The following is a 25,651-nucleotide window of genomic DNA, read 5'->3' on the forward strand; positions in this document are numbered from 1 at the left end:
GACGATTGTTAAGTGCCTACTAACCTGTACAGACACTTTGTATACCTTGTGTTCTGTATACCCTGTCTACCTAAATTTGCATCATTGGTAATGTCTCCATTTGTGAATGTTCAACAGTGCCGATGACAATCCTTAAAATATATGCATTACCAACTTCAGTGCCTTCTTTAAGGGACGTTGTGGAGTTTAATTTGGCTTTTTCTAGTGTCTCAGAATCATCAAGATGGAGAGTACTTTATTGTTTTTTTGTATTGAGCACTCATTAGCTCTGTATTAGACTGTAGTGTTTTCTAAAAGTTCTTGTATCAGCTTTTTTGTCTTTCCTATGCTTTTAGTTCCTGTTGATATCTATGTCTGCCTTTAGCAACTCATATTCCCTTTTAATTTTTTGTTTCAAACCAGCTATGAGCTAGGGAAATACCATCAGGTTTGTTAGAATAAATCTAAAATGACAATAAGAACAAAATTCACGTATCTATGAACCTTGTGGCTCTAATTCTGGCTCCTCAGAAGCTCTACTTTCCTTCTAGCTTTTGACTGTGTCCTAGAAAGCTGAATTTGTTGGATAAGTGGCTCTAGATAAATGAGCTACAGAGGCTATTTCATCTACCAGATATTTACCTGTTATTTACAGAGGTCTTTTTAAAAAAAAGATATAAGATGAGAAAATAATCTATTCATCCGCAGTTTTCTTAACATGCATCACAATGTTTCATCCTTCCTTTGCCTTCACTGTCTTCCTTTTCCCAACTCCTGCAACCACCAGTCTTCACATGGATTATTGACAGCAGACAGTGGCTAAACTGATTAGTGATATACTTAGTTAGACAGTGACAATAATAAATGACCTAATTTTAGATATACCTAGTAAGATTTTCCCTTTTAACAACTTATTTGTCTAAGCAAACACAGTTATAGCTTCCGTTACTGACAAAAATGTTTAAATGTATACACTACAAGCAAATGTTTTTAAGCTTGGAGCAGTGTAACTGAACAAGATGCAAAGCTTACAGCAAAAGACCTAGGAAAAGACAAAGTAGTTAAATTGCAACTAGTAAGCTGTGTTTCAGTTCACCCGCTGGAGACTGCTAATATTCTGTGTAAGATGGTAGCAAATTTTAAAATCCCAGTTGTCTTCATTTGCTATAAAAACCAATAGAAAAAATAATAATAATCTGTCCAAAGCTGATTGAACAGATTTTTTTTTTAATGATTTGAATGTGACTGTTTCTCTTTTGTGTTCTTCTCCCTGCAGAGACACAGTGCTCTGTGCCTATACAGTGTACGGATAAAACAGATAAACAAGAGGCGCTGTTTAAGCCTCAGGCTAAAGATGATATAAATAGAGGTGCACCATCCATCACATGTGTCACACCAAGAGGACTGTGCAGAGATGAGGAAGACACCTCTTTTGAATCACTTTCTAAATTCAATGTCAAGTTTCCACCTATGGACAATGACTCGACTTTCTTACATAGCACTCCAGAGAGACCCGGCATCCTTAGTCCTGCCACGTCTGAGGCAATGTGCCAAGAGAAATTTAATACGGAGTTCAGAGACAACCCAGGGAACTTTGTTAAAACAGAAGAAACTTTATTTGAAATTCAGGGAATTGACCCCATAGCTTCAGCTATACAAAACCTTAAAACAACTGACAAAACAAAGCCCTCAAATCTTGTAAACACTTGTATCAGGACAACTCTGGATAGAGCTGCGTGTTTGCCACCTGGAGACCATAATGCATTATATGTAAATACCTTCCCACTTCTGGACCCATCTGATGCACCTTTTCCCTCACTTGATTCCCCAGGAAAAGCTATCCGAGGACCACAGCAGGTAACTGTTTTGCGTTAACAAATATATTATTATGTGTGAACACACATTTTGCCATACATGGACAGATATGCATCTCTTTTACGTTATCTGACATCCTTTTTAAACTACTGTCTAGCCAAAGTTAGGGGTTTCAGAAAAACAAGTCCTATAATAAATGACATGAAATTAGAAAAGCTGAATATGGTAAAACTATTGTAAAGTATCTTAGAATTTATGTCATTTAAAAATTCATGTTAAGCCTTATCCGTATCTATTGTGGTGTCACTTTCTTAGTTCCTTATTCAAAGCTTGTTTACTCAGGATTAATAAGATTATTAAATTTCATAGTGTGAAACAAATGCTGTTTTATTTAATAGTTTCTGTATATCATATTCATCTTTATAAGAATTCACGATCTTATGTAAATAATTGCATCTTACATTCCTATTTATCAACATAAGTGAACTATCTTTCAATGAATACTTCTACTATATCCTCAGTTATATAGTACGTAGATCTGTAGGGTTTAGTTTTGGTTTTGGTTGCTAATCTGGAAATGAACATGTAGCCTAGTATATTTTTAAAATAGTCTCTGCATGTGTATGATATCAGATATTTTATTCAATGTTTCTAAATCTCACAGACTTATGTCCCCCAAACCACTCCTGCCCTCCCTTTTAGATTCAAGTTCCATCACAGAATGATTCTTTTAGTTAAAAAAAAAGTTTAATGTCTGAAAGCAAATGAAAACTATAAAATTTTTACAAAAAACAGAAGCTTATGAAAATAGATTGATGTAAATGTCTATGTAACTTGCAAACATTTGTCTGATTTCTCTTTGCCTTGAGATTTTTTTTTTTTTAAAGTTGTTAATACCCTTTTGCTTTAAGTACACTTATAGGTTATAGACTTAAATCAGCATGCAAAGAAGGCAGTTGTCAAGCTGTGGTATATTTTAGTAGTGGGAAAAACTAGGCATGGCTGACAATAAGTTTTAATTATAACCTCACTTAGGTTCTTGTTCATTATACTTTATTTCACATCATAGTCTCTGTTATAGTTGCTACTAAATGAAACAAATTAAACAATTTCATTTATTGCAAGTAGAATTCCTGTGGAGCTGTGAAGTGCATCAGTTCTAATGCTTGTTACTTTTTTCTCTATTATATGTCTTGCTTGTTCTTTTACTAGTCTGTGCATTCATGTTTCAGTAGATGGCACCCTGCATTGTACATTTGCTTTCTATACTACAGCAAGGGAAACAGCTGGTATGTGATTACAACTTGATGGAAAAGTATTCAGCTTAAAAAATTCAGGAGAATTAGTGTTGAGTTGTCACAAGACATGGGGCATAAGGTTAGATAATTGATATTTTAGCAGAAAAAGCAAAGAAATTAGTTTGTTTTGAAGACCATGTTACAGTTTAGGATGGAAAGAATATTTCTTAAAGTGAGTTTTTTAAAAAACATTTTAAGCTATTTTATTTGTATTAATAAAGCTAGTATTATACAAGCTAGTATAAGTACAAAATTCCTGAGTTGGGCCAGGTACGGTGGTTCATGCCTATAATCCCAGCACTTTGGGAGGCTGAGGCAGGAGGATTGACTGAGCCTAGGAATTTGAGACCAGCCTGGGCAACACAGTGAGAACTTGTCTCTACAAATACATATAGATATATAGATATTTGTAGCTGGTTGTGGTGGCATGCGCCTATTGTCTCCAGCTACTTGGGAAGCTGAGGTGGGAGGATTGCTTGAGCTAGGTAGTTCGAGGTTGCAGTGAGCTGTGATGGTGCCACCACACTTCAGCCTGGGTGACAGAGCAAGACCCTGTCTCAAAATAATAATAATAATAATAATAATAATAATTTTTTTAATCCTGAGTTGTTTGTAGATAGTAACAAAGAGAAGTGAAATTTTTGGCTGCATATTTAAAAATTTTACTTTATATCAATCATTACTACTAAACATCTATTTTATATATTCAGCTATCATAACCAAGACTAAAGTGTATCAGATTATTATTGTTCTATGTGATTTTCTTTTTTACTTTGCTGAGTCAGTGAGTGGGATCCCAACTAAATTCTATGAAGAGATCAAATCTGAACTAAAAGTTCTTAATAGAGAAAAATGAATATGGACTTAATAGGTAAATTGGGAGCAGAAGATTGGCTTACCAAATTTAGAAGCTAAATTGCTTCTGATTTAATTTCTTGCTATTTTATATAAATAAGGACTATCTTTAATAATCTTTTATTTCTGGCCATATCAATTTCCCATTACAGTGATTTGTACTTTTTTGTTTAAAACTGAAAACATTAAAATTAGACTCAAGTTAACTCTAACTAGATTTTTGCTTGTATGCTCACAGTTTTTACTACTTTTACCAAAGAAGTTTTTCCAAAGAAAGTTATTTTACCTTAAATTTTATAACATTTGTTTTAAATATTACTATTTTTGTAATAAAATTGACATTTCTTATGAAAGGAATTGAGTCAGCATTATTATAAGTCCTCCATACTGATATTTGAATGTATCTGGGTGCCTAGACAGACGTTGTATATTTATACCAATTGTACACAGCTGTCCAGTAAACTGTTTATAAGAAGACAGTGATGTCGTGAAACCCAAATGCTTCAATCGGTAATATACTGTTTATGTAAATGATTGGTTAGCCAGAATGAAAGAAGTTAGGGGAAATAACAGTAACACTTGTCAGGTGCTAGACTAGGCTGTGTGACTTTAAAAACATATTAGTAATAGGAGGATAAGGGGTCTTTTTAAATTTGACTTTATGAGGTGATTAAAATACCAGAATTTAGCTGTGTCAGAGTAATTTACCTGTGTCCACATAAGAAAGAAATTTTAAAAAATAATTTGTTTTACACAATTCAGGGAAATATTTTCCAGTTAACAAACATCTATTGTGTAGCTATTATTAAGCCAAATGCTATTTCTTGTCCTTCTAGAAGTTTTAAAAAAAAAAAAGAATAATGCAGTTATGAAAGGGTATTTATGTGCTGGTTATAGTGGAGGTGGTTCTATTAGATTATGACTTGCCATAATTCTTTAACCAGGCAACTATTGACAAGTTTCACTTTATTCAGCCACAAGAATGAGTAAGGGCAAACTACCTATTATATAACAGAAGCAAAGTAAGAAGTCAAAACACTGCATGTGTTAGATTTTGTTGAATGATTAAGTATTTGCATTTTTAAAAACAAATAAAAGATAACTGATCAGTGAAATTTGTTCAGTAGTTTAAAAGGAAAATTTTCTTTTTAAAAATCAAAATAATGCTGATTCATGTATGATGTATTCACTGTATCTGCTTATAAACAATAGTGAAATTGATTTTGAGTAAGACGCAATGCACACACACATCATGTCTTGTGTACTGTGTAATTAATAAAGCCCCTATAAGTTAAGGTTTTTATTGTAAAAAATAAAAGACAGAATTTAATTTAAAAGACCAGAGTATTAACTATTGTTCCAAAACTACTCACGTTGTGATCATTGGGTATTAAAAATTGCATGCTAAAGCTGCAATCTTTTTAAATATGATAAAATGCATAAGTGTGTGTCCCAAGTGGCTTTTAATCAAAGTTTAGTTGTCCCTTTTATGAAACCAAGAATTGAGTCATGTCCTCATGCTAACTTCATGGAAAAGTAATTTGCTTTTATATTAGGGAATTAAATATATATGCTCATACATAACTCATTCAAAAATTCAAATTTGAAGTCCAGTGCTATTTGAATTTAAACATAAGTAACAGATATTTTTGTTTGTTTCCTGCAGCCCATTTGGAAGCCCTTTCCTAATCAAAACAGTGACTCGGTGGTACTAAGTGGCACAGACTCAGAACTGCATATACCTCGAGTATGTGAATTCTGTCAAGCAGTTTTCCCACCATCCATTACATCCAGAGGGGATTTCCTTCGGCATCTTAATTCACACTTCAATGGAGAGACTTAAGACACATTTGAAAACAGACATACCAAGTTCTATGTGATGATTTGGGGTTTGTAATACTATAAATACTTGATTGTAAACTAAATTCAAGATCATTTATAGGAAAATCTAGTTTCACAGCTATTTGAATTGTTTTCTAGATTTACTGTATAACTCTTTCATTTTTTTAAAAGATCATTCTATTCTTTCAAGGAGAAATAAGCCTAAAAGAAGAAAAACAAAAAAAAACTGCATAAAACTGCAATCCTTTGTATTCATGTTTACAGTGCTATTACTATAATTCAAAATTACATATGTGACTTAGTTATATAATCATAATTTATGTTTATTTCAAATATCTAAGTTTATTGCTTGGATTTCTAGTGAGAGCTGTTGAATTTGGTGATGTCAAATGTTTCTAGGGTTTTCTTTGTTTTTATTGAAAAATTTATTTATGCTATAGGTGATATTCTTTAAATAAACCTATAATAGAAAATAGCAGACAACATAAACATCTTTGTAAATATCAAACCTAATACATTTCTTGTCCAGTGATAAAACAACTGGTAGAATTATTTAAACACTTAAGATTTTTAAAATAATATACATGGCTTTAATTTTACTATGTGTATAGCTACATGATGAAATTAAATATTAAGAGGTACTTATGTTGTGATCAGTAGTGTGTCCTTTGTTCTTGATATAAAAAAAAAAAGGAAGGAATCACATTTTTAGGGAAGTTTATAAAATTCTTGTTTTCTTTTCAGTAACCTAGTAGAAAGGTGATGACCAGATTTGGTGGCATTTATTGACAATTAGTGAATCACTTTGAATTTTAGAATTATTTTTCAAACTCAACTTTCTAAAGAAACATTTGTTTTTAATGGGAGCAAATATAAAACCCTACAAGGACTATCCATATTTGTTAACTTAGATTAGAAATGTTCATATTCTTGTTGAGAAATTTGTTATTCATTGTTAGCAGCCTGATTGATAGCCACTGAAAGACATTTGAGAGAGTGGATACCAAATTCAGAAGGCTGCAAAATTTGTTTAAAATGAGACTTCCCTTTCATTTTTATTCCCTATGATTCTCGCCTTTTAGGTGTCTCTTTTCCCCTGATTCTTAAAAGTGTTTAAGGCATGGCTTCCATTTTATGAAGTAAGCATTGATTTGCAACCCTCAAAAATTTAAGCCTTCTTGAAGCAAGTGCTTTAAACTGGAGGGTGTGGGGTGGGGGAATTTGAGCAGACCTCTGTGCCCCAGTGAAGAACCTTAACTTGTGGAAGAATGAGAGTGGTGCCTCGACTTCTCCCAGTGCCAAGCACATCATATTGACATCTTCCTCACCAAGGTGACAGCAATTATTAGGTATTCACTGCGAAGGGTTCTGAGGCATGTACATCTTTCTTTCATTGCCACTAGGGCTGAATGGAAATGCCTAGACAATTATCCAAGTTTCTTCCCTTCCCCCACCTCCCGCCCACCCAGCCTCCCCTCTCCACACACGCACGCACACACACACGCACACGCACACAAAATTAAAAATAAAAACTTCCCAGCGTGTACCAGCCAGAAGATACCACTGTACCTATCTCGTGAAAGGGGATCCTTTTTTTCCCCTGTCCTTTTCTAGATGGGAAGACTTCCTCTCAACACAGTTGACATCTACTAAGTGCTTGCTGACAACCACAGGAAAGTCTATGGCCCAGAAAGTGACTCAGAGTGTACTACTGACCTTCCTCCCCAGCCCATCCTTTCCCCGCCCCCACCACTTTTAGCAGGACTAGCAAACTCGGTTTTCTTTTGCGTTCCAGCGGCACCCTAAGCTCCACGTTGTGAGGGACAGAGACCCTTTGGGGCCACAGGAGAGGCGGCCTGGAGAGCAGCCCCCGCCCTGCTCTACATAGGAAGCGCGGGCCACCGCTCTAAAGGTGGAGTGGGCACCCGCCAGGTCTCTCCCTCTGTCTCTTGACTGAGTCGTGCAGGGGCTGCTGGCTTTTGGCATCTGCTAAGCGTGGCCGGGTAAGAACAGCTCCCAGGTAAAAAAGCTGCACACGCGAAACGCCGAGTCTGAAAAAACCACCCCCGCCGAGGCGAGGCAGTTGTGAGCGGGATGCCTGAGAAGTGGGAGGTGAATGTCCTCGGGAGGGCCCCCCCGGTGCAGCTTTCCCCGGAGGCTGAGGCTGCTGCCAGCGGGGACATCTGCTTTCTTACACTCCAGCCTGGCTCACCCCGCCCCCTCAGCCCCGGGTTGCGTGGTTATTTTACCAACACGGAGGGAGGGAGAGCTCGAGGAGGTAGAAAAGGGGTGGATGGAAGCTTATAAGATTTTCTTCCCACTCTTCGTCCCCTCCTTTCTTCACATCTTTTAACCTTCAAGGTAAAGAGTTTAGGAAACAATAAGCGTGTCCGCCGGCTCGCCGACCCGCCTTTGGCTCGCCGGGGCTCTCCGGCGCGGGGCCTTGCCCCTCTCCATCCTCCCTACGTCGGGCCGCGTTTCGGCGGTTCGGCTGGGCGCAGGGGCCAGCCGGGTGCGCCCAGCCTGTGGCGCCTCCTCTCCCCGGCTGCTGCCTCGACAGCTGCTTGTAGCTACAGTAATTAGACTGTCAGTGCTTGTTAGAGGAGAGAGGGGAAAACACGCTTCTGACAGCAGATTCCAAGACTCCCCAGTTTGTTAATTTCTAAGAGATCTTTAAAGCATTAATTGAGGTCTCCCCAACTCTCCCCTCCCGTCCCTCTCCGCAACTCCTCCCTTCCCAAAAATATCTTTAGGAGAAGCGAGTTCTCTCGGCGTGGAAGCAGTGTTTCCCGCAAAACTGCCAGCCCGCCCCCCGCTCACGCACAGGCGCACCCAATTTCCCATATACAGATAAATGCACACATGTATACGGGGAAGGTTAACTCGGCGGAGGACTCGCCCAAATAGGCACCGGGATTGCATTTAAAATAATAAATAAATAAATAAATAAATAAACTAGGAAGGAAAGCGGGGGGAGGGAAGCAGAAGTCGGGAAGAAAAGAGAAAAGCAGCAGGCTGATTACGAGGTGTCAAAACTGCCAGGAGCAAGAAGGTGATAGCAATCAGGGGTGAGAAGAGTGCGGCATTCGTGCGGGGCAACTAATTATCCGTCTCATTTGAGAAGAGCAGCATTTGAGGCAGCAGCGTTCGCCTGCTGAACGGTGACAGATTGGCGCGGAGGAGAGGGGAGGTGTTAAAACAATGGAGCCGGGCGCGCGAGCGCTGCTGCATGCTAATCAGCCCTCCCTCCGCCTGCCTGCCGCGCTCCCTCCTTCCTCCCGGCTTCCCTCCTCCGCGCTCCCTCCTCCCGCCTGCGGCGCTCCCTCCTTTCCAGCGGGCCCCGCGCCGCCGCCGCCACCCGCTTCCTGCTCCCTCGCTTTCCCGCGCGTCCTTCCCGCCGCTGGCGAGTGGAACACAGCCACCGCTAGTGAGTCCCTAGCGGGCCGGGAGCCCCCGCGCGGCCCTCCGAGCCGGCCCGGCGGAGCGCGGCCCCGCGCGGGTTCGCCTGAGGGCTCGGTCGGCGCCGCGCGCCCACTCCCCGGGGCGGTGGGGCGAGGACCCGCCATCCAGGATCCACGTCTTGGGGAACAGGCCGAAGAGCCCCGTTCTCACGCCCACTCGCTTTCTGGTGAATCTAACGCGTCGGCCAGCGAGTGCGAGTGGGAGTCCAGGCGAATTCAGAAAGGGCTAGGGACAGCCAAGGCTGGAAAGAGTGGCAGGGCCACAAAGGCCAAGAAGGGTTCCAGGACTGACCGCAGATCCCCTGCCCTGCCCCGCCCCAGCGAGGCCGCCACCCCGAGGCCTCCAGGCGCCCCCAACCCGCCCTGCAGCGGCCGCGCCCTGCTGGCCTGCGGCGAGTCGGCGAGGTCAGCACCCCCCTGCAACGCTTCCCGCGCTGCGGCCCTTAGACCCCTGAAGCCCCTCTTTCAGTAGAGCGACCGGTCCACGGTTTAAATGATCGCTGCGAAGACACATAAAGGGCCTTAACATTAGCTGTGCTTCCAAGGCCTGACCTCCTGACCCCAAGACTTTACTAAGGGGCCGTCTGCGCCTCGAGAGTTCCCTCGAAAGGCCGTGGCGGGGACAGAAGGTCCTGGAAAGAAGCGGGCCGCGCTCCCCACTGCTGCGGAGACTGCGGGGGTAGATGGGGCCAGGAGCAGATCCAGAGGCCCAGCTCCCCGCCTGGCCGCTCTGTTCTATACTCTGGCCTGAGAGAAGCTGGTCAAAAACAGCAGTGCCCTGGCCGCCCCTCCGACAAAGAGTCCATCGGAACCCGAGTCTGCTGAAAGAAGCCTTTGGAACCTGTTGATGCAGGCGGGGACCTGAGATTTGATACAACCTCCCGTTACTTTTTGACCGTAAAAGCTGATTGTTGCGCTTAAAGGACACTTTTATTCCTACCATTAAAATACTTTTACTGTTACGGTTTACATAAACTATCCTTATAAACATCATAAAACTTCCTTTCCCGTAAGCCGTGGATGGACCGCCAGAGTAACCAAATACCTGTGCAGTGTAATTGTTTCTTCTACTGACCCTTACCTTTGCATGACTTTACACACCATTAGTCCTTTTTAAAAAATCAATTTAAAATAAGGTTTGCTAAAGCTCAGTCATATATACACAAAGGTTTCATTTATATTATTCTGCTTTCTAATATGATAAAAGTACACAAAAATGAAATTAAAATGAGTAAATTTTGGTATTTTTATACCATCCTCATTGATTCTAGTCATGTGAAAAACTATACAAGTGCCCAGAATGAATCATTTTTCCTTTTAGAATATGCCCAGGCATACCAATAGAGTAGCTGAATGCAAACTTCAGATCTACTAAAATCATACAAAATGTTTTAAAGTTTTTAAGTTGAAAAATCTTAGAAGAGTTACATAAAGGATTTTGTGTAAGTAAATGTTAATGTTTTCTGCTTTCCACTCTTCGGAAAACTACTAAGCAGGCCTCTGCCCTTGGTGTATTACAGACTTTCTGGTGCTGCAGTATTAGCTGGCATTTGGAAAATTCCCTTGTGACTGAATCTGTTAAAATAGCAACCTATCTAACAGCAAAACAAATTTTAACTTTATATTTATTCATGTAAACGTGGAGATTCAGATGTTCCATCAGCATCAAAATTAAGCAATTTATTAACTATTCACCAGCCTTTGCTTCATTAACCAATTCTATAGAAGTAATGTCTCTCTAAAGCTGTGAATCTATAGAGCTCAAATAAATGTAGTTCAATTCCATGTCGTTATGTATCTCACCAAATTATTTATTTTCCAATAACTTGGTTTTTATAGGCTTAGTGTAATTTCCTCTCAATCTACAGACCTCACAAATTTGCATGACTGTTTTAACGGTGTATTTACAGATAAGTTTTTATTTGCACATAAGGACAAAAAGGTGAAGTGAAATTTGGTCCCAATGGAAACCTGTTAGGTTCCCTGAACATATGGCTCATTGGGCTGTTACTTCCTTTTTGAGATCATTTTCCAAGATTTTTTAATATATACATCAATTTGACACCAGTTATAAAGAAAATATATTGGCTTTGAAGATTCCTCCACCTGGGGCATATCTCTTAGTAACACACCATGTAGTCAGGTGTACCTCTGAATGTACAGGTTTCCAGTCTCTGAAAACAGGGCATAATTTGAAATCAGTCAGAGCTGCCAGTTGATTTACACTGTCTTTGAAATTAGGTAGTTCTTTGGATTCTTAGAATGCCACATTGATTTGATTAATACAGTTTAGGGGTGACTGAGTAAAACTCTTTTTTGGAAGGCTGTGCATTTGGAATCCACAGTATTACAATGATTTCTCTCAGTAGATACAAGTGATATAAGTCTCATTTGTTGAAAGTGGGTGGTGCCAGCTTAAGACTTAAGGGGAAAATCACAGCACTTTGAAAAAGATGTAAATGTTCAATTGGTATAAAAGGGGAAAAAATTGTGCTAAAACATGTGCCTATTTCCATTATGCTTAATTTACTATTCAAAACAAGTTTTTCCTAATAAGCTCTATTGTTTCTTTCTGTTTTGTAAAATTTAATATGTGTGAGACAAAAACCAGATTCAGAATGTGAATGAAGTCTGTTTAGCGAAAGATTGTGGGAGCTTACAGTTGAAGAAGGCCTCAAATTAAAAGAAACATCACCTTCTATCACCGAAAAAATACAAAGAAGCAAGTTTCTTGGGTCATTTCTAGAACCAGTTCCTAGATTGCCAACTTCCTCCATCCTCAGAGCTCCTCATGGATGAATTCACACACTTTAAAGTGCACCAAGCACTAGAATATTCAGAATGATTATGCCACGTTTACTTACTGCATAGCTGTAGCTTTCATCTTACTGTAGTGCTCTTTTTTCTGAAGTATCAATCCCATAATAGGACTGAAGGAAGTTCTCAAACATGTTATCCCCTTCTCTTGCCTATACAGGGTTATGTCTGTCTCAAAGTCACTCACACATCTCCAGAGAATCTGCACTTGATTATGCAACCCTTTGGCGTTTAACCCATCTCCCATGGTTGAATGTCCCTTTGGAATCTAGAAGGCCTGGATATCCTGGCACTTGCCCATGTGTCCTTTGTTGTTTAGAGCTTATTAGGAAAAACTTGTTTTGAATAATAAAGCATAATGGCTATTGTTAATATCCTTTGGAAGGAGTGTACAAATAATGACTTCTCACTTTAAAATAATTCAAGAAATAGTTGTTTTTAAAATAAGAAAATATTGGTCGGGCGTGGTGGCTCACACCTGTAATTCCAGCACTTTGGGAGGCCGAGGCAGGTAGATCACCTGAGGTCAGGAGTTCAAGACCAGCCTGACCAAGAGATGGAGAAACCCTGTCTCTACTAAAAATAAAAAATTAGCCGGGCATGGTGGCATATGCCTGTACTCCCAGCTACTAGGGAGGGTGAGGCAGGAGAATCGCTTGAACCTGGGAGGCGGAGGTTGCGGTGAGCCAAGATCACGCCATTGCACTCCAGCCTGGGCAACAAGAGTGAAACTCTGTCTCAAAAAAATAAATAAATAAATAAAATAAGAAAATATTAAAGACTGCCTAATTCAGCTTTCTTTTTGTGTGGACAAAACAAACAATAAACAAAAAATACCCCACTGTATCTAAAGAGAATAAATGAGTCTATCACACCTACTCAAATAGTTGGAACTCAACTCAAGCTCTCCTGTCTTTTTCAATCTATTGTTTTTTCCATGACCAACCCCTACCTCAAATAAAATATAGTTTTTCACTGACTTTGTACTTTGTTTCAGAGGATGCCTGAGTCCTACCCAAAGTCTTTTTACACAAAAAAATGAACCACAGAGAGAGGAGGGGGCCTGACATTACCTGACATGGAGTGGGGTTTATTATTTAAAGGTTGTCGGTCAGGTGAGGTGGCTCACGCCTGTAATCCCAGCACTTTGGGAAGCCAAGGCAGGCGGATCACCTGAGTTCAGGAGTTCGAGACTAGCCTGGCCAACGTGGTGAAACCCTATCTCTACTAAAAATACAAAAATTAGCTGGATGTGATGGTGCGTGCTTGTAGTCCCAGTTACTCGGGAGACCAAGGCAGGAGAATCGCTTGAACCTGGGAGGTAGAGGCTGCAGTGAGCTGAGATCACGCCACTGCACTCCAGCCTGGGGAACAAAGCCAGACTCCATCTTAATCAATCAGTCAATCAATCAATTGATGTTGTCAATTTATCACCACTCTAACAAGGGCCCCAGTCCATGTCTGCTTGGAGAAGAGGCACCTTAACTCACTGGGTGTTGAGCATCTCTCTGGCCTGCTCCAATGAGGGAAGAGCAAGTCATGGAACATATTTTTGTAGACACAAACTAACATGAGAGAAGATAAAAAATGATTTGTACCTCTAGAGTATGGAGTTAAACTTACCATAACTGCCAAACTACAGTGCTAAGTTTTTTAACTGTGAATTCTAGGTTAGAGTTTGTCTGGGGGAAAAAAAAATAGCTAACCAGCATGAACTGGAAGTGAGCTTATGTATTTTCTAAAACTATCGATCTGGAACTAAAACATTCTCTAAACCAACCAAATACTTCATTTGGCCTTCACTGTCTGGAGATGGCTGTGCAGCTCAGCAGGAGGTCTCGGCCTTATATTATCTTCCCCTGAGAGTGTTGGTGAATCAACTCTGAAAACAGCACTCATTAGACAAATAGTTTCTCCATTTGCAGCTGTTAAATAGCTCTACCCGCCAGTGATAAAGGGGCATCCTGTGTGGGTGTATTCAGACCACTTCAAGCAACTGGCTTAAAAGGAAGGCTAGCTCACTGGGGATCCAAAGTATCAGTAAGGGTGATAAAGCTTGCTTGAAAAAGCTCTCTCTGACTGGGGCTGGGGAAGCAATGCAAGCAGCAGGCTTCCTCCAGAAAGGCAGCTTTCTGACTCCTCACCCTCTCACACACACTTCAATATGCAAAGACCCACTGTTTTGTTGCGTTTTTCCTGAGGTTTTACTATTGACATTGCAAAAGCCTTTTCTTTCAGCATCTGCAAGACCCTCTTTGATGAGATCTATTTCTAAGTTAAAGCCTTTCATACATTTCAAAGCAGACTTTGCCTTTAAAGTTCGCAACTTTTTTCCAAAATAAACTAAATACCAATGGGTAACGTGGCTCCATAGTCAAGGTTTAGGAAAAATATACGCACTAATGCCGGCATGGGAACCACTGTAACGGACATTCCACTTGCAGACATGCTAGGGTACGCTCTATCGGCCAGGGATGGAGGGTTTCTGTGGGCCAGACCCAGTCTGCCAACCTTAGGAAGGGAACCCGGCTCCATTTCCTAGTGAAGTGGCAACAATGACTGCCAGTTCCTCCTCAAATATAATGTAAGGACATTTCCAAGTCGCTTCAGTCATTTCTTCCTCCTCCACCCTACCATGTGCTTACAAAAGTATGCTGTAGGAGAAACTCAATTTCTTTTTCCAGGCAAGGTTCCATTAAACATGTCCCCAATAACCTCATTACATCAGACAATGAGCCTTCCTTCTTGTATGGTTTCTTCAGCAGAATATTTTTTAGTTAGAATAGACAGATTTAGCCAATAAAAATACAGGATGCCCAGTTAAATTTTTTGAATTTCAGGTAGATAACCATTTTTTTACTCTAAGAATGCCCCATGCAATATTTGGCAACCCTATTTTTAACATCACATTGACGATCTAGATATGGAGTTGAATCTTAGCAGATTCTCTCCTAGTTTGGGGCTGGGGAAGTGGTTAGGTGTGGAGTTAATATTTACTCTTTTTCCGTCCGGAATTTTCTTTCTTCCGTTCTCCTTCCGCAGGGAACGTCTCGGGGCTTCTTGAACATCTCTCAGCATTTACTGTACGCCCCCCTCCCCTCGCTTTTGCTGATAAAATGGTTGGTGTTGTGTTTAAAGTGTTTATAAAGTCTCCTCCGTGATAACGCGAGCATTTAAGAGAGAGAATTCGTGGCACACCGCTTCCTCCCCTTCAGGGTGCCCCGGCGTCTCTCTAGCCGCCGCCTTCAGGCGGGTGAGGAGGTGACACCTAAGAATTCCTCCCTCTTACCCCTGACCCTGCCGGAAAGGGAAACTGAGATGCCGGCCTTGGGCCCCTGGGAAGCGAGGGGAAGAGGAAAGGAGAAAGCCAGGAGGGCTTTTAGGTCCCTTCCAGTGCCACACGGCGGGGCGTTGAGGGGCCGAGCGAGGCAGGCCCTTCCCTGAGGCCTGGACTGGAGGCCTCCTCCAGGCGCCGGCGATGGCCTGGGCCGCCTGCCGCCACGCTGGGGCCGCGCGCCTGGGCCCCAGGGCCCCTTTGCCGGCGGGAGACCGGGGGGACCGACTGCTCTCGGCGCCCGGGGTGGGGGGAGGCCGGGAAACCTCGGCTTCCGGGCGAGAGGCACCCAGGCCCTTCTCAGCCCCCCGGCCGTGGCCGCGCCGGGCCTCGCTTCAGCCGGGCGATTCTTCCCCTCATTTGTTGCATTGTTTGCATTAATATGAATATCTTGTTCTGTTTGTTTTGTCTCCTGAGAGCCAATAAAGCTGTGAGTTTTTTCTTTACACCAAATGCAGCTCTACGGGCGATCAATCAATGGGTAGTCTTCGGATAATCTGTGAGAGTGAGAAATCTAATAAAGCTAGCGACTAAAAAAGGAAAACAAAATCTATTTTTCTCTTAGGTTAACTACGTCAGGATTAATGTGTTCCACTTCTGCTGCCTGAGGTGGGTTTAACTCTTGTTCTTCCCCCCTCCCCCCCCCAACAAATTGATTTAAATGTCAAGATGGGAGGGGAAGAGGGCTGAGGAAAGAAAGAGGAAAGAAAAGGGATGTTTAGGAGTCTCTTAAATTTTCTGATGGTTGGCCGATTCTTTCAAGAAGAGGGAAGACGGTACTTTCTAACGTCCCAGAAAATCAGAGAAATGGAGGATTCCAACAAAATGTAGTTTGGCAAAGAGACCCTCCCTCAGTTTTCCGAACAGACAGGAAATGTAAATTAATAATGACGTTAAATAAGTGATGATAATAAAACAAGTTATTATTAGTGCCCCCTGCCCCATCACTCATTTGCTTTTGCTAGATGCTAAACTTAACTCCTCAAATGCATTTTTTGGAAGGCCCCTCAACCATCCTGAGCAATGCAGGAAATAAGAGAAAGATCATCTGCCTGGGCTGCAGTTCTCCTCACAGCACATTGCAACCAAAATCATTTATAAACAGATCAAAATAACAATCTGAATTATCTAACATTAGCAGCTGAACTGAAGAGCCCAAGATTATGTGATGAATTGTTAAATTGCAGTAGCATTGTTTTGGATTGCTAATTAAAAAAAATAAGCAAACCCCATGACTCTAGATATGACAACTGAAAATACCCACAAATTATTTAATAAATGAAGCGTCTAACAACTTTAACACTTCCTGGTCGCCCTGTTAATAAATGTAATTTGAGGTAGATTTTTAAAATCTTCAATCTAAACAGTGAATTCATTACGCGCCATTCAGATCTCTGGATGCCTATGGACTTCTTGGAATTAGGTGTTAAATAGACAAAAGTGAACCAAACTGCCTTTAAAAGCACAGCATGACCATGTAATTCTTTTTCCAGTTTGTGGTAAAAAATGATGAAACTTCTTTCCAAGTAGCTATCACCCAGATTTAGTGTGAAAAGTAGTGTAATTGTAATTCACGCCATCAGGGTCTATCGCTGATAGACGATCAGCTGTTCTGTAGAGGGGAGAGGCTTTCTTTTCAAATAGGAAAGCTGCCAAGTGCTCTGCGATACCTCCAGCAAGCTTATCGGATTGAGTTCAGAGCCAAAACAGCAGCTGCACACATATGCAAATTGGCAATTAATAGTATAACATTCTGTAAAAAAAAAAAAAAAAAAAAAAAAATGTTTAAAAAAATTTTTAAAGAAAATAGAAAGAAGCTACCTGAACATTAACCTTAACTGTAACTGGGACTTCTAAGATGAATGACTAAGGATTAATTACCCTCTGGAGAGGACTTGCTCTTTAATACCTTCTCTCCTGCAGATCAAGTCTTTGTTGTCTTGCTGAGTTTTGTCTGTTCATGGAACACAACAATACACTCTACAGTTAGAACTTTAAAGTAACTAAAAAGCCCTTATATTTTGATTCCAGAAAATGGAGAAATTCCGTCCTTTGCATGGATCATTCCTTCTGTAAACAGAGATCACAAAGCAAGAGCTTTAGCATCCTCGTGAAAAAGACATTTTGTTCTGGGTGTCATCATCTCCTTCCACTACAGCTTGCAATTGGAACAAGCTTCACATCCTGGGGGTGCTGCCTATCTCTGTCTTGATTTCTGTCTGTCTCTTCCTCCCATTGACAGGAATGTCGTTTGTATCCTCCACGCAGCAGTTTGCAGAAATCCAGCAAGGTTTATGGTTTATGTTGCCCAGCATGTATAAACACAACACTCTCAAATGTTTTTTTAAAATCTATGAATTTGTTAGATTTCTTAACATCCTGGTCCTCCTACCCCAATTCACACACACAAAGTACTCTGTTGCCCTGATATAGTCCTACAATAGTTCTGGCCAGGATTAGGTTGATGGTCTAAGCCCCAAGAAAGGCATGGCATTTTCATAGCAGGCTTTTCCCAATGTTTTGAGTCTTCCTCTCTCACTCCCGTTTTCTTTTTCCCTCGGAGGAGGTGATGTTAGGGATGGGGGTTGATTAGCAAATGTTTCAGGTAATCTGTGAATTCTTAATAGTCATATTTCCATGGTGGAAGATCTCCCTATTTCTCTGATATGACAGGTTACAGAAACCTTGGTGTTGGGGGTTTTACAGATATTTCCAAGTTCTAGGAGTTTGAGCTTTGGGTCAAGATGTTGATTCCTTTTAATGTGTGAGGGTGAAGGAGATTTTACTTTGCTTTATTCTTTTGGATGTTATGAGATGAGATTGTATCTAGTCTTGGCTGTAACCTATACCATAAATGCAGAGTTGCAACCATTATTTCTGTCTCTTTCTCCTTTTATCACCTCCACTTCTAGAGATATTACTTTCAGTTTTATTGCAAATCAACTGTGTCTTTAGTTTAAACCATTATTTTTCATATACCCTAGGCACATTTCCCTTATAATGAGAGAAATTTTAGATTATTAATGGTCTACCTAAAAGGATACTGTACACTTTTCATTGCCAATATGGGCTTTGAAGCTTAAATATCAACATTTTTATAGGAAATTTACCCATATCAAATTTTAATATATTTGCTTATATTTCTCCAAAAAAAGATTTTAGATAACCATCAATTAAGCACCCAATTCCATTTGGGGTGCAGAAAATTTTGAGCCCCTTGATAAGAAGGAAAAAAAAAAACTTTCCTCTAAATAACCAACACTGGATCAGAAAAATTGAACTTTTCTAAATATTTATTATTAACAAAACTTTTTTTGTCTGATTCCACTAGAAGCATCCTATGTTGTGAACACCATAAAGTTATCCTATGTTGTGAACACCATAAAGTTATGAGGGAAAAAAATCGCAAATCTAAATTTTATTTAGAAGTAAGATACTGTTTTTCTTGATTTGCAATCCAATTCGAATGCATTGTTAGATTTTCTGTTTTATTATGATTAAATAACAATGGTTTAAAATGATAGCAAGTCAACTGAAAAGTTGCTTTGGAATAAAACAAAAGTGGGAATGCCAACTTTCTTTTCTTTTCTATAACTTCATTAACATGGTTGTATAGACATTTGCATGTAAAATGTAGCTAACAAAAATTACACAGAAGTAAATTTAGTCCTCTAGTGCCTACCTCTATGGTGAAATCAGACCATTTGGCATAGTTTGAAGTCTTCCAAGAAGCCTGGTTTCCACCTGGAAAATAAATTACTAAATTTGAATGTGTTACTTATACTATGGTGAGTTGTCTATCTGTTACATTTTATTTTAGTGCATATACTAGAAATTGTATTTAGGGTGTTCTAAAATTGTCATCTGTCAAGGTAGAGAATTATAATAATATAATTATACTCAGAAAGCATTCTGATTTTAGATTATTTTGGCACTGTTACAAATATGATGAATTTTTAAAAAATTCAGAATGTTTATTACAAATTCATATGTTTAATTGTCAAATTTTGAGATTAATTTAGATAAGCTATAACCTAAGTTTATTTTCTTTGCATTTATTGGTACATAGTTAATGCTTGTACACAGGCTTCAGTGTAACACATATATACTATTGCAATATTTAGCTGTACTTATTTGCTTTATCTTTAAATGGTACTTTGTCCCAAAATTTTCTAAGAGTTTGATAAATTATCAAACATTTATCAAATCACTGTTGCACTCTCTATTCATCAGTACATTCTGTTTTAAATCATAAACAGTTTGATTCTGAGTTATAAGAAATATTTTGAGTAATCAAAGATTCTATGTTGTATGACATAAAGTATCATAATGAGATTATTGATGAGATGTCATAATCAGTGAAGACCATACTCAGTGAATTTACCCAGATAAAACTATGTGTTATAATGCTGCAAGCGTACACAGAGGTAGGAGATAAAGGTGTGCTACCATGGCTCAGTAAAAACTCCTTACCACAGCTAGTGACAAGAACAATGTTTTGTTAAAATGTGTAGGTTTTTCTTCATCTCAAAGGATAGTGCATTAATCTCCTAAAGAAAGTAATTTTTCTCTCTGAAATGTACAGTAAGTTGAGTTAAATAACTAGAGCAAGTATGGTTGTGGAATTCTATTTTCTCAAGCTCAGAAACTTCTAAATTTACTACAATATACCCAAATACGTCTAATTACTATACCACCCTTGCAATGATTACAATTTTGATGTTTGTCATTTTTTACATCCTAAAGCTCTTTGTGAATCCAGGTGATTATATAATGGATATCATCTTCTGTGGGAGTGAAAAGAAGAAAAACTTGATTCATACTCAAAGGTGCTATATTTGAGGAATGTGATGTTAAAATATTTTCTCTTAGCACAAGGCATTTGTTTTAAAGAATTTATCTGGAGGACTCAGGACATTTTCTATATAATAAACTGAATGATGAACATTATTTAAGATGATAAATGGGAATAAATTTTAGAAAGTCATATCTCTAGAAAAATTTACTTGACCATTGGATTAATAGTCTAAGAAGTGATGGTGATAGAATAATCATAGCGTCTTGGTGAAGCCCTTTCTCTGTGCTAGACACTTCACATACTTTCCCTCATTCAGTCGTTAATAATCACCTAATGAACCCAACATGATTTTGTTTTGCTGATGAGAAAAATGAGGCTAAGTTAAGTCACATAGCTTGTAATGGATGAGGCTTTATAGCTGTGGGACTCTAGAGTCCATCTGATCATGTGATGTGGTTCCATTCTGGTTTCTGAAGGACAGAGACATGGAGGAGGATTGAAAACTGTCTCTTTCCTCTCTTAAAATTCAGTTTTTCCTTTACTAAATCCAAGAGTAAGTGAAGTGGTCCAAGAATTTAGCAATGTAGTCAAGGTCCATTTGATTAGGAAGTCTTTATATGACTAGAAACAGGATTGCTTTGGCACATACATAAAGACTGGGAGATCTACACATCCATCCTCAAATTTAGCAATTTGAAGCAGTTAGCTACACGGACAGTTTTGTATGCATTGCTAAATGCAGACACAAAAACTGCATTTGCAAAAAGAGGAAACCCAGTTAAACTAGGTTGCAAATTTGGCCCTAATTTAGCGTAGCATTTGTGATACATATAGGTTAGAGTGACATTTATATAATGGTGTGAAATATGAGAAAGTTCCAATGCTAGACACAAAGACTTTTAAAAATTGCTTTTGCCTACTTTGGTTAGTTTAAGAAACAGGAGGAAGAATTTGGTTTTTCAAGTGATGGGAAGCCTTTAAGGATGTTGGAACACTGTTCAGTCCCCTGGGGTTCTGCCTGCTGTACAATTTTAAATGTCTTTTAGCTAAAAAATTGGCCAACAAGGGAAACATAGAGATGAAATCTCTTATTTCTTATCTAGAAAGTGAGAAACTATAGGTGGCTAACATAATCCAATTTTGAAAGTCGAAAAAATGGTCAGCTTTTGGGGTCAGAAAGTCATAATCCTCCTTGTTAATATGTCTATCTAACGGGAGTAACCACCTACCTATTAGAATTTATCTTGGAAATTTTGTCCTTATGCTCAGTTGTAGACATGTTTCAGCTTAAGAAATACAGCCAAAAATGAGACTAGATAAATATACCATGTTTCATGTAAATGCTGCTATCATGGTACCTGAAACTATTTCCATTTCTTCATTGAAGACCACTGGAGGGCAGTGTTTTCTCCTTTGGGAACAGCACCTGGTTTCACATAGATGTGTTAAAAAGGCATCTGGGTTACGGGAAATGAGTTGTACTTCTTATTCAGGCTGTGCTTGGAATTTACCCCCTCCTGTTTACATGTCATTCAGATTGTTCCTTATCATACTGCCTGTCAAATTAGTTGTACCTGAAATCAGATTCCAAAAGATCATGTACAATACATATTTTCTGTTTTAGAGCTTTGTATTCATTAACTATTTGAGGCATTATGTCAAGTTCATTTTGCTAATATAAATAGCAATAAAAAAGGATATATGAGCAAGAGTAGGCAGTTTTAACCAGATGCTTTGCACTTAAAATTTCAATAGTTCATTGATTTTATTTTCAGTATAATTTTATTACATATAATATGTATACATATATTTGTCACCAAATTAGCAAATTCACATTTCCTGGAAAGAACAAATGAAGACTTTTCCTAGAAGCTTATTTGTCATATCTTATGATATGCCTTGTTCCCTAAGGGTGGTATGTGGAAAAATGTTTAGTTTCTTCTATTTTAAAAAATGATCTATTGCTGAGTATTGAATTATAAAATTATACTAATTTGTGTTCCCATTAGTTAAAAAATTAAACTGGATTACATAATAATTTGGTGTGTCAGGGGGTTCATTTAATCTTTATTTAAGGGCATATAATGCAAATTGAATTCTTTTAATTATAATAGTCATATTTCATTGTTAAAAATGAAAATATATATTTTAGCTCTGTGACTTTGTCTAGCAAAATATTGCTATTTTTGCAAAATCAATGTATAATTTTAGTCTAATGATTTACTTGATTTAGTTTTTCAACAAAGTGCCCAGAAGCTTACCTGGAACTTGGCTAAAATAAGGCAGAGCAACCAATCACTTGAGGAAAAACATAAATAACAATATCTGTATCATAAGTGCTCTTTAAAAGTATTTCATTTTTATAACATTATTTCCAATTACAAAAGTAATACATGTTCATTGTGTACAGCCGCGTGGCTAACTTTTTGTATTTTTAGTAGAGACAGGGTTTCACTGTGTTAGCAAGGATGATCTCAATCTCCCGACCTCGTGATCTGCCTGTCTCGGCCTCCCAAAGTGCTGGGATTACAGGCGTGAGCCACTGTGCCTGGCCTCTTATACATATTTTTATGCACTAGTATGTATTAAAAATAATTAGCATATATGACATTACTCATTTATAAATGACACTTCCCTTAAAATATATCACATTTTCCCATGTCAATTAAATACTTACTATCGTATTCCATAGTATAAATGCACCATAGTTTGTCTAACAAGTTCTCTAACACTATGTATTTGGTAATTGCTAATTTTCCTTTTTTTGAGATGGAGTCTCACTCTGTCTCCCAGGATGGAGTGCAGTGGTGCAATCTCATCTCACTGCAGCTTCCACCTCCTGAATTCAAGCAATTCTGCCTCGGCCTCCTGAGTAGCTGGGACTACAGGCATGTGTCACCATGCCCAGCTAATTTTTGTTTATTTTAGTAGAGATAGGGTTTCACTATGTTGGCCAGGGTGGTCTCGAACTCTTGACCTCAAATGATCCACCCGCCTAGGCCTCCCAAACTGCTGGGATTGCAGGCATGAGCCACCATGCCCAGCCAATAATTGTTAATTTTTCTATATCATAAACAATGCTATGTGAACATCTCTGTAGACAAATATTTGCACACATTTATAATTACTTCCTCCAGATAAATTTCTAAAAGGGGAATTTTAGGGTCAAAAAGGATTTTTTTATAAATTTTGATACGTAGGCTAAAATGCCTTCCAAAATAGAAGTACATGAGAATGTCTGTTTATCCTTATCTTCACCAACACTAAATGTTATCAGGTTTTTAATGATATCTAATTTGATGTTTGAAAAAATTATTGTTCTTTTACTTTTAGTTATTTTGCTTACTTGAAAAATTTTAAATTTCATATATTATTTGCCATTTATAATATTGCTTTATAGTATACTTATTCCTATATGACATCCATTTTTTTCTGTTGGGGTGTTTGTATTTTTTTATTTTTTATAAAGAAAGTTATTTATGTAAAGTTACCATAGTAATACTATGTCATACATTTTACAAGGATCTTTCTAAGCTAAACTGTATCATATTTTGTTACTGACTTTTTCACTTTTAAATTGTCAATATCTCAAGTGTTTTCATTAACATTTCTACCTTTACTTGTAGAAAATCTTCCTCATGGCCGGGCGCGGTGGCTCACGCCTGTAATCCCAGCACTTTGGGAGGCTGAGGTGGGTGGATCATGAGGTCAGGAGTTCAAGACCAGCCTGGCCAGCATGGTGAAACCCTGTCTCTACTAAAACATACAAAAATTAGCCAGACGTGGTGGCACATGCCTATAGTCTCAGCTACTTAGGAAGCTGAGGCAGGAGAATCACTTGAAATCAGGAGGCGGAGGCTACAGTGAGCTGAGATTGCACCACTGCACTCCAGCCTAGGCGACAGAGTGAGACTCCATCTCTGAAGAAAAAAAGGAAAATCTTCCTCAAAAAAGGTTAGATAAATATTCACTTTTATTATTTTTTATTTACTTCTTTATTTTTTTATTCAGACAGGATCTTGCTCTGTTGCCCAGGCTGGAGTGCAGTCGGACGATCATGGCTTACTGGAGCCTCGACCTCTTGGGCTCAAGTGATCCTCCAGCCTCAGCCTTCAGAGGAGCTGGGACTACAGGCATGCATGACCACCTGCTAAAATATTCACTTTTGTTTTCTCATATATATTTGATGATTTTTTGTTTTTATTTTATGCATTTAATGCTTTAATATGTCTGCAATTTATTTTGGTTTATCATGTGAGGAGAGGATTGGATCTTTTTTTTAACTCTTAAGCAATTGTCCCTGAAAGTTTATTGAATAATATATTTTTTTCCTACTGATTTTAAGATTTTTGAATTTAGCTGAAAGCTTTTATCTTCTAGGGTCCTCTCTTGAGATTAATTTCCACTCTGCTGATTTCTCTATTCTTCTACCTTTATCACAATATTTAAATAATACAGTCTTATATCTGGTATTGCAAGTTCTTCTGCAGTTTTCCTTTCCAAAATTTTCTTTGTCATTCTTGACTATTTATTCGTTCATATTATTCTGAATTACATTATTAAGTTAAAAAAAGATTCACTTAAGAACATATGTATTGCTGTGAAAAAATACTCAAGATACATTAAGTGAAGAAAGCAAATTGTACAACAATATATATATTAGCCTGCTTGAAATTTTAAAAGTCAGAAAAAGCCTAGAAGTGTATGTGCAAGCCCGTGTGTATGTGAGGTTGTTCCTTATTGATACATATAAACATTCTGGAAGATTGGCCAAAAAAAGTATTAACAATGGTTAGCTTTGGTTAGTGGGAACGGATATTGTGGAGAAGAGGAAATTTTGCTCTTTGTTATAAAGAATCTTCTTAGGTAGTTTGGATTTTCTACCATGAACAAGCATTAGTCATAAAATTTTGGTAAATGTCTTTGAAAAAGATTATTTAAAAGCTGCTTACACACAAAGGACAAATACTGCATAATTCCACTCATCTGAGGTACCTAGAGTAGTCAGATTCATAGAGACATCAAGTAGAATGGTGGTTGCCAGGAGCTGAGGGAAAGGGACAATGGGGGTTGTTGTTAAAGGTGTACAGAGGAGTCTCAGTTTTGTAAGATGGAACAGTCTGGAGATGGATGGTGGTGATAGTTGCACAACAATGTGAATGTACCTAATGCTACTGAACTGTACACTTAAAAATGGTTAAAACGATAAGTTTTATTTACCACAATTTTTTTTTTTTTTTTTTTTGAGATGGAGTCTTGCTCTATCGCCCAGGCTGGAGTGCAGGGGCGTGATCTTGGCTCACTGCAACCTCTGCCTCCTGGGTTCAAGCGATTCTCCTGCCTCAGCCTCCAGAGTAGCTGGGATTACATGCACGTGCCACCATGCCTGGCTAATTTTTTTATTTTTAGTAGAAATGGGGTTTCACCATGTTGGTCAAGCTGGTCTCGAACC

General features: G+C 38.8%; 1 protein-coding gene and 1 long non-coding RNA gene across 6 annotated transcripts in view; one reads left to right on the plus strand and one right to left on the minus strand.

The window, feature by feature from the left end:
- The window catches only part of TANK (TRAF family member associated NFKB activator), a 105,034-nt gene extending 98,604 nt beyond the window's left edge, over positions 1 to 6,430 (plus strand). For 4 of the 5 annotated variants that reach the window (XM_015110165.3, XM_028830464.2, XM_077956357.1 and 1 more), the window contains 2 exons: positions 1,256 to 1,836; positions 5,614 to 6,430. In XM_015110165.3, coding sequence (XP_014965651.1) covers positions 1,256 to 1,836; positions 5,614 to 5,790 — 758 coding nt within the window. In that variant the 3' untranslated portion in view covers positions 5,791 to 6,430. 5 annotated transcript variants of the gene reach the window in all.
- LOC144333388 (uncharacterized) overlaps positions 1 to 25,209 on the minus strand; it is a 31,638-nt gene extending 6,429 nt beyond the window's left edge. Inside the window, exons 1-3 of the long non-coding RNA XR_013402007.1 lie at positions 25,152 to 25,209; positions 21,558 to 21,773; positions 19,084 to 19,145 (exon numbers count right to left, since the gene is read on the minus strand). This is a non-coding gene — a long non-coding RNA (uncharacterized LOC144333388). The remainder of the gene's footprint in view (positions 1 to 19,083; positions 19,146 to 21,557; positions 21,774 to 25,151) is intronic.
- Positions 25,210 to 25,651: the final 442 nt, after the last annotated feature.

Source organism: Macaca mulatta, chromosome 12, assembly GCF_049350105.2.
Source record: "Macaca mulatta isolate MMU2019108-1 chromosome 12, T2T-MMU8v2.0, whole genome shotgun sequence".
In the NCBI taxonomy this organism is placed as follows: domain Eukaryota; kingdom Metazoa; phylum Chordata; class Mammalia; order Primates; family Cercopithecidae; genus Macaca; species Macaca mulatta.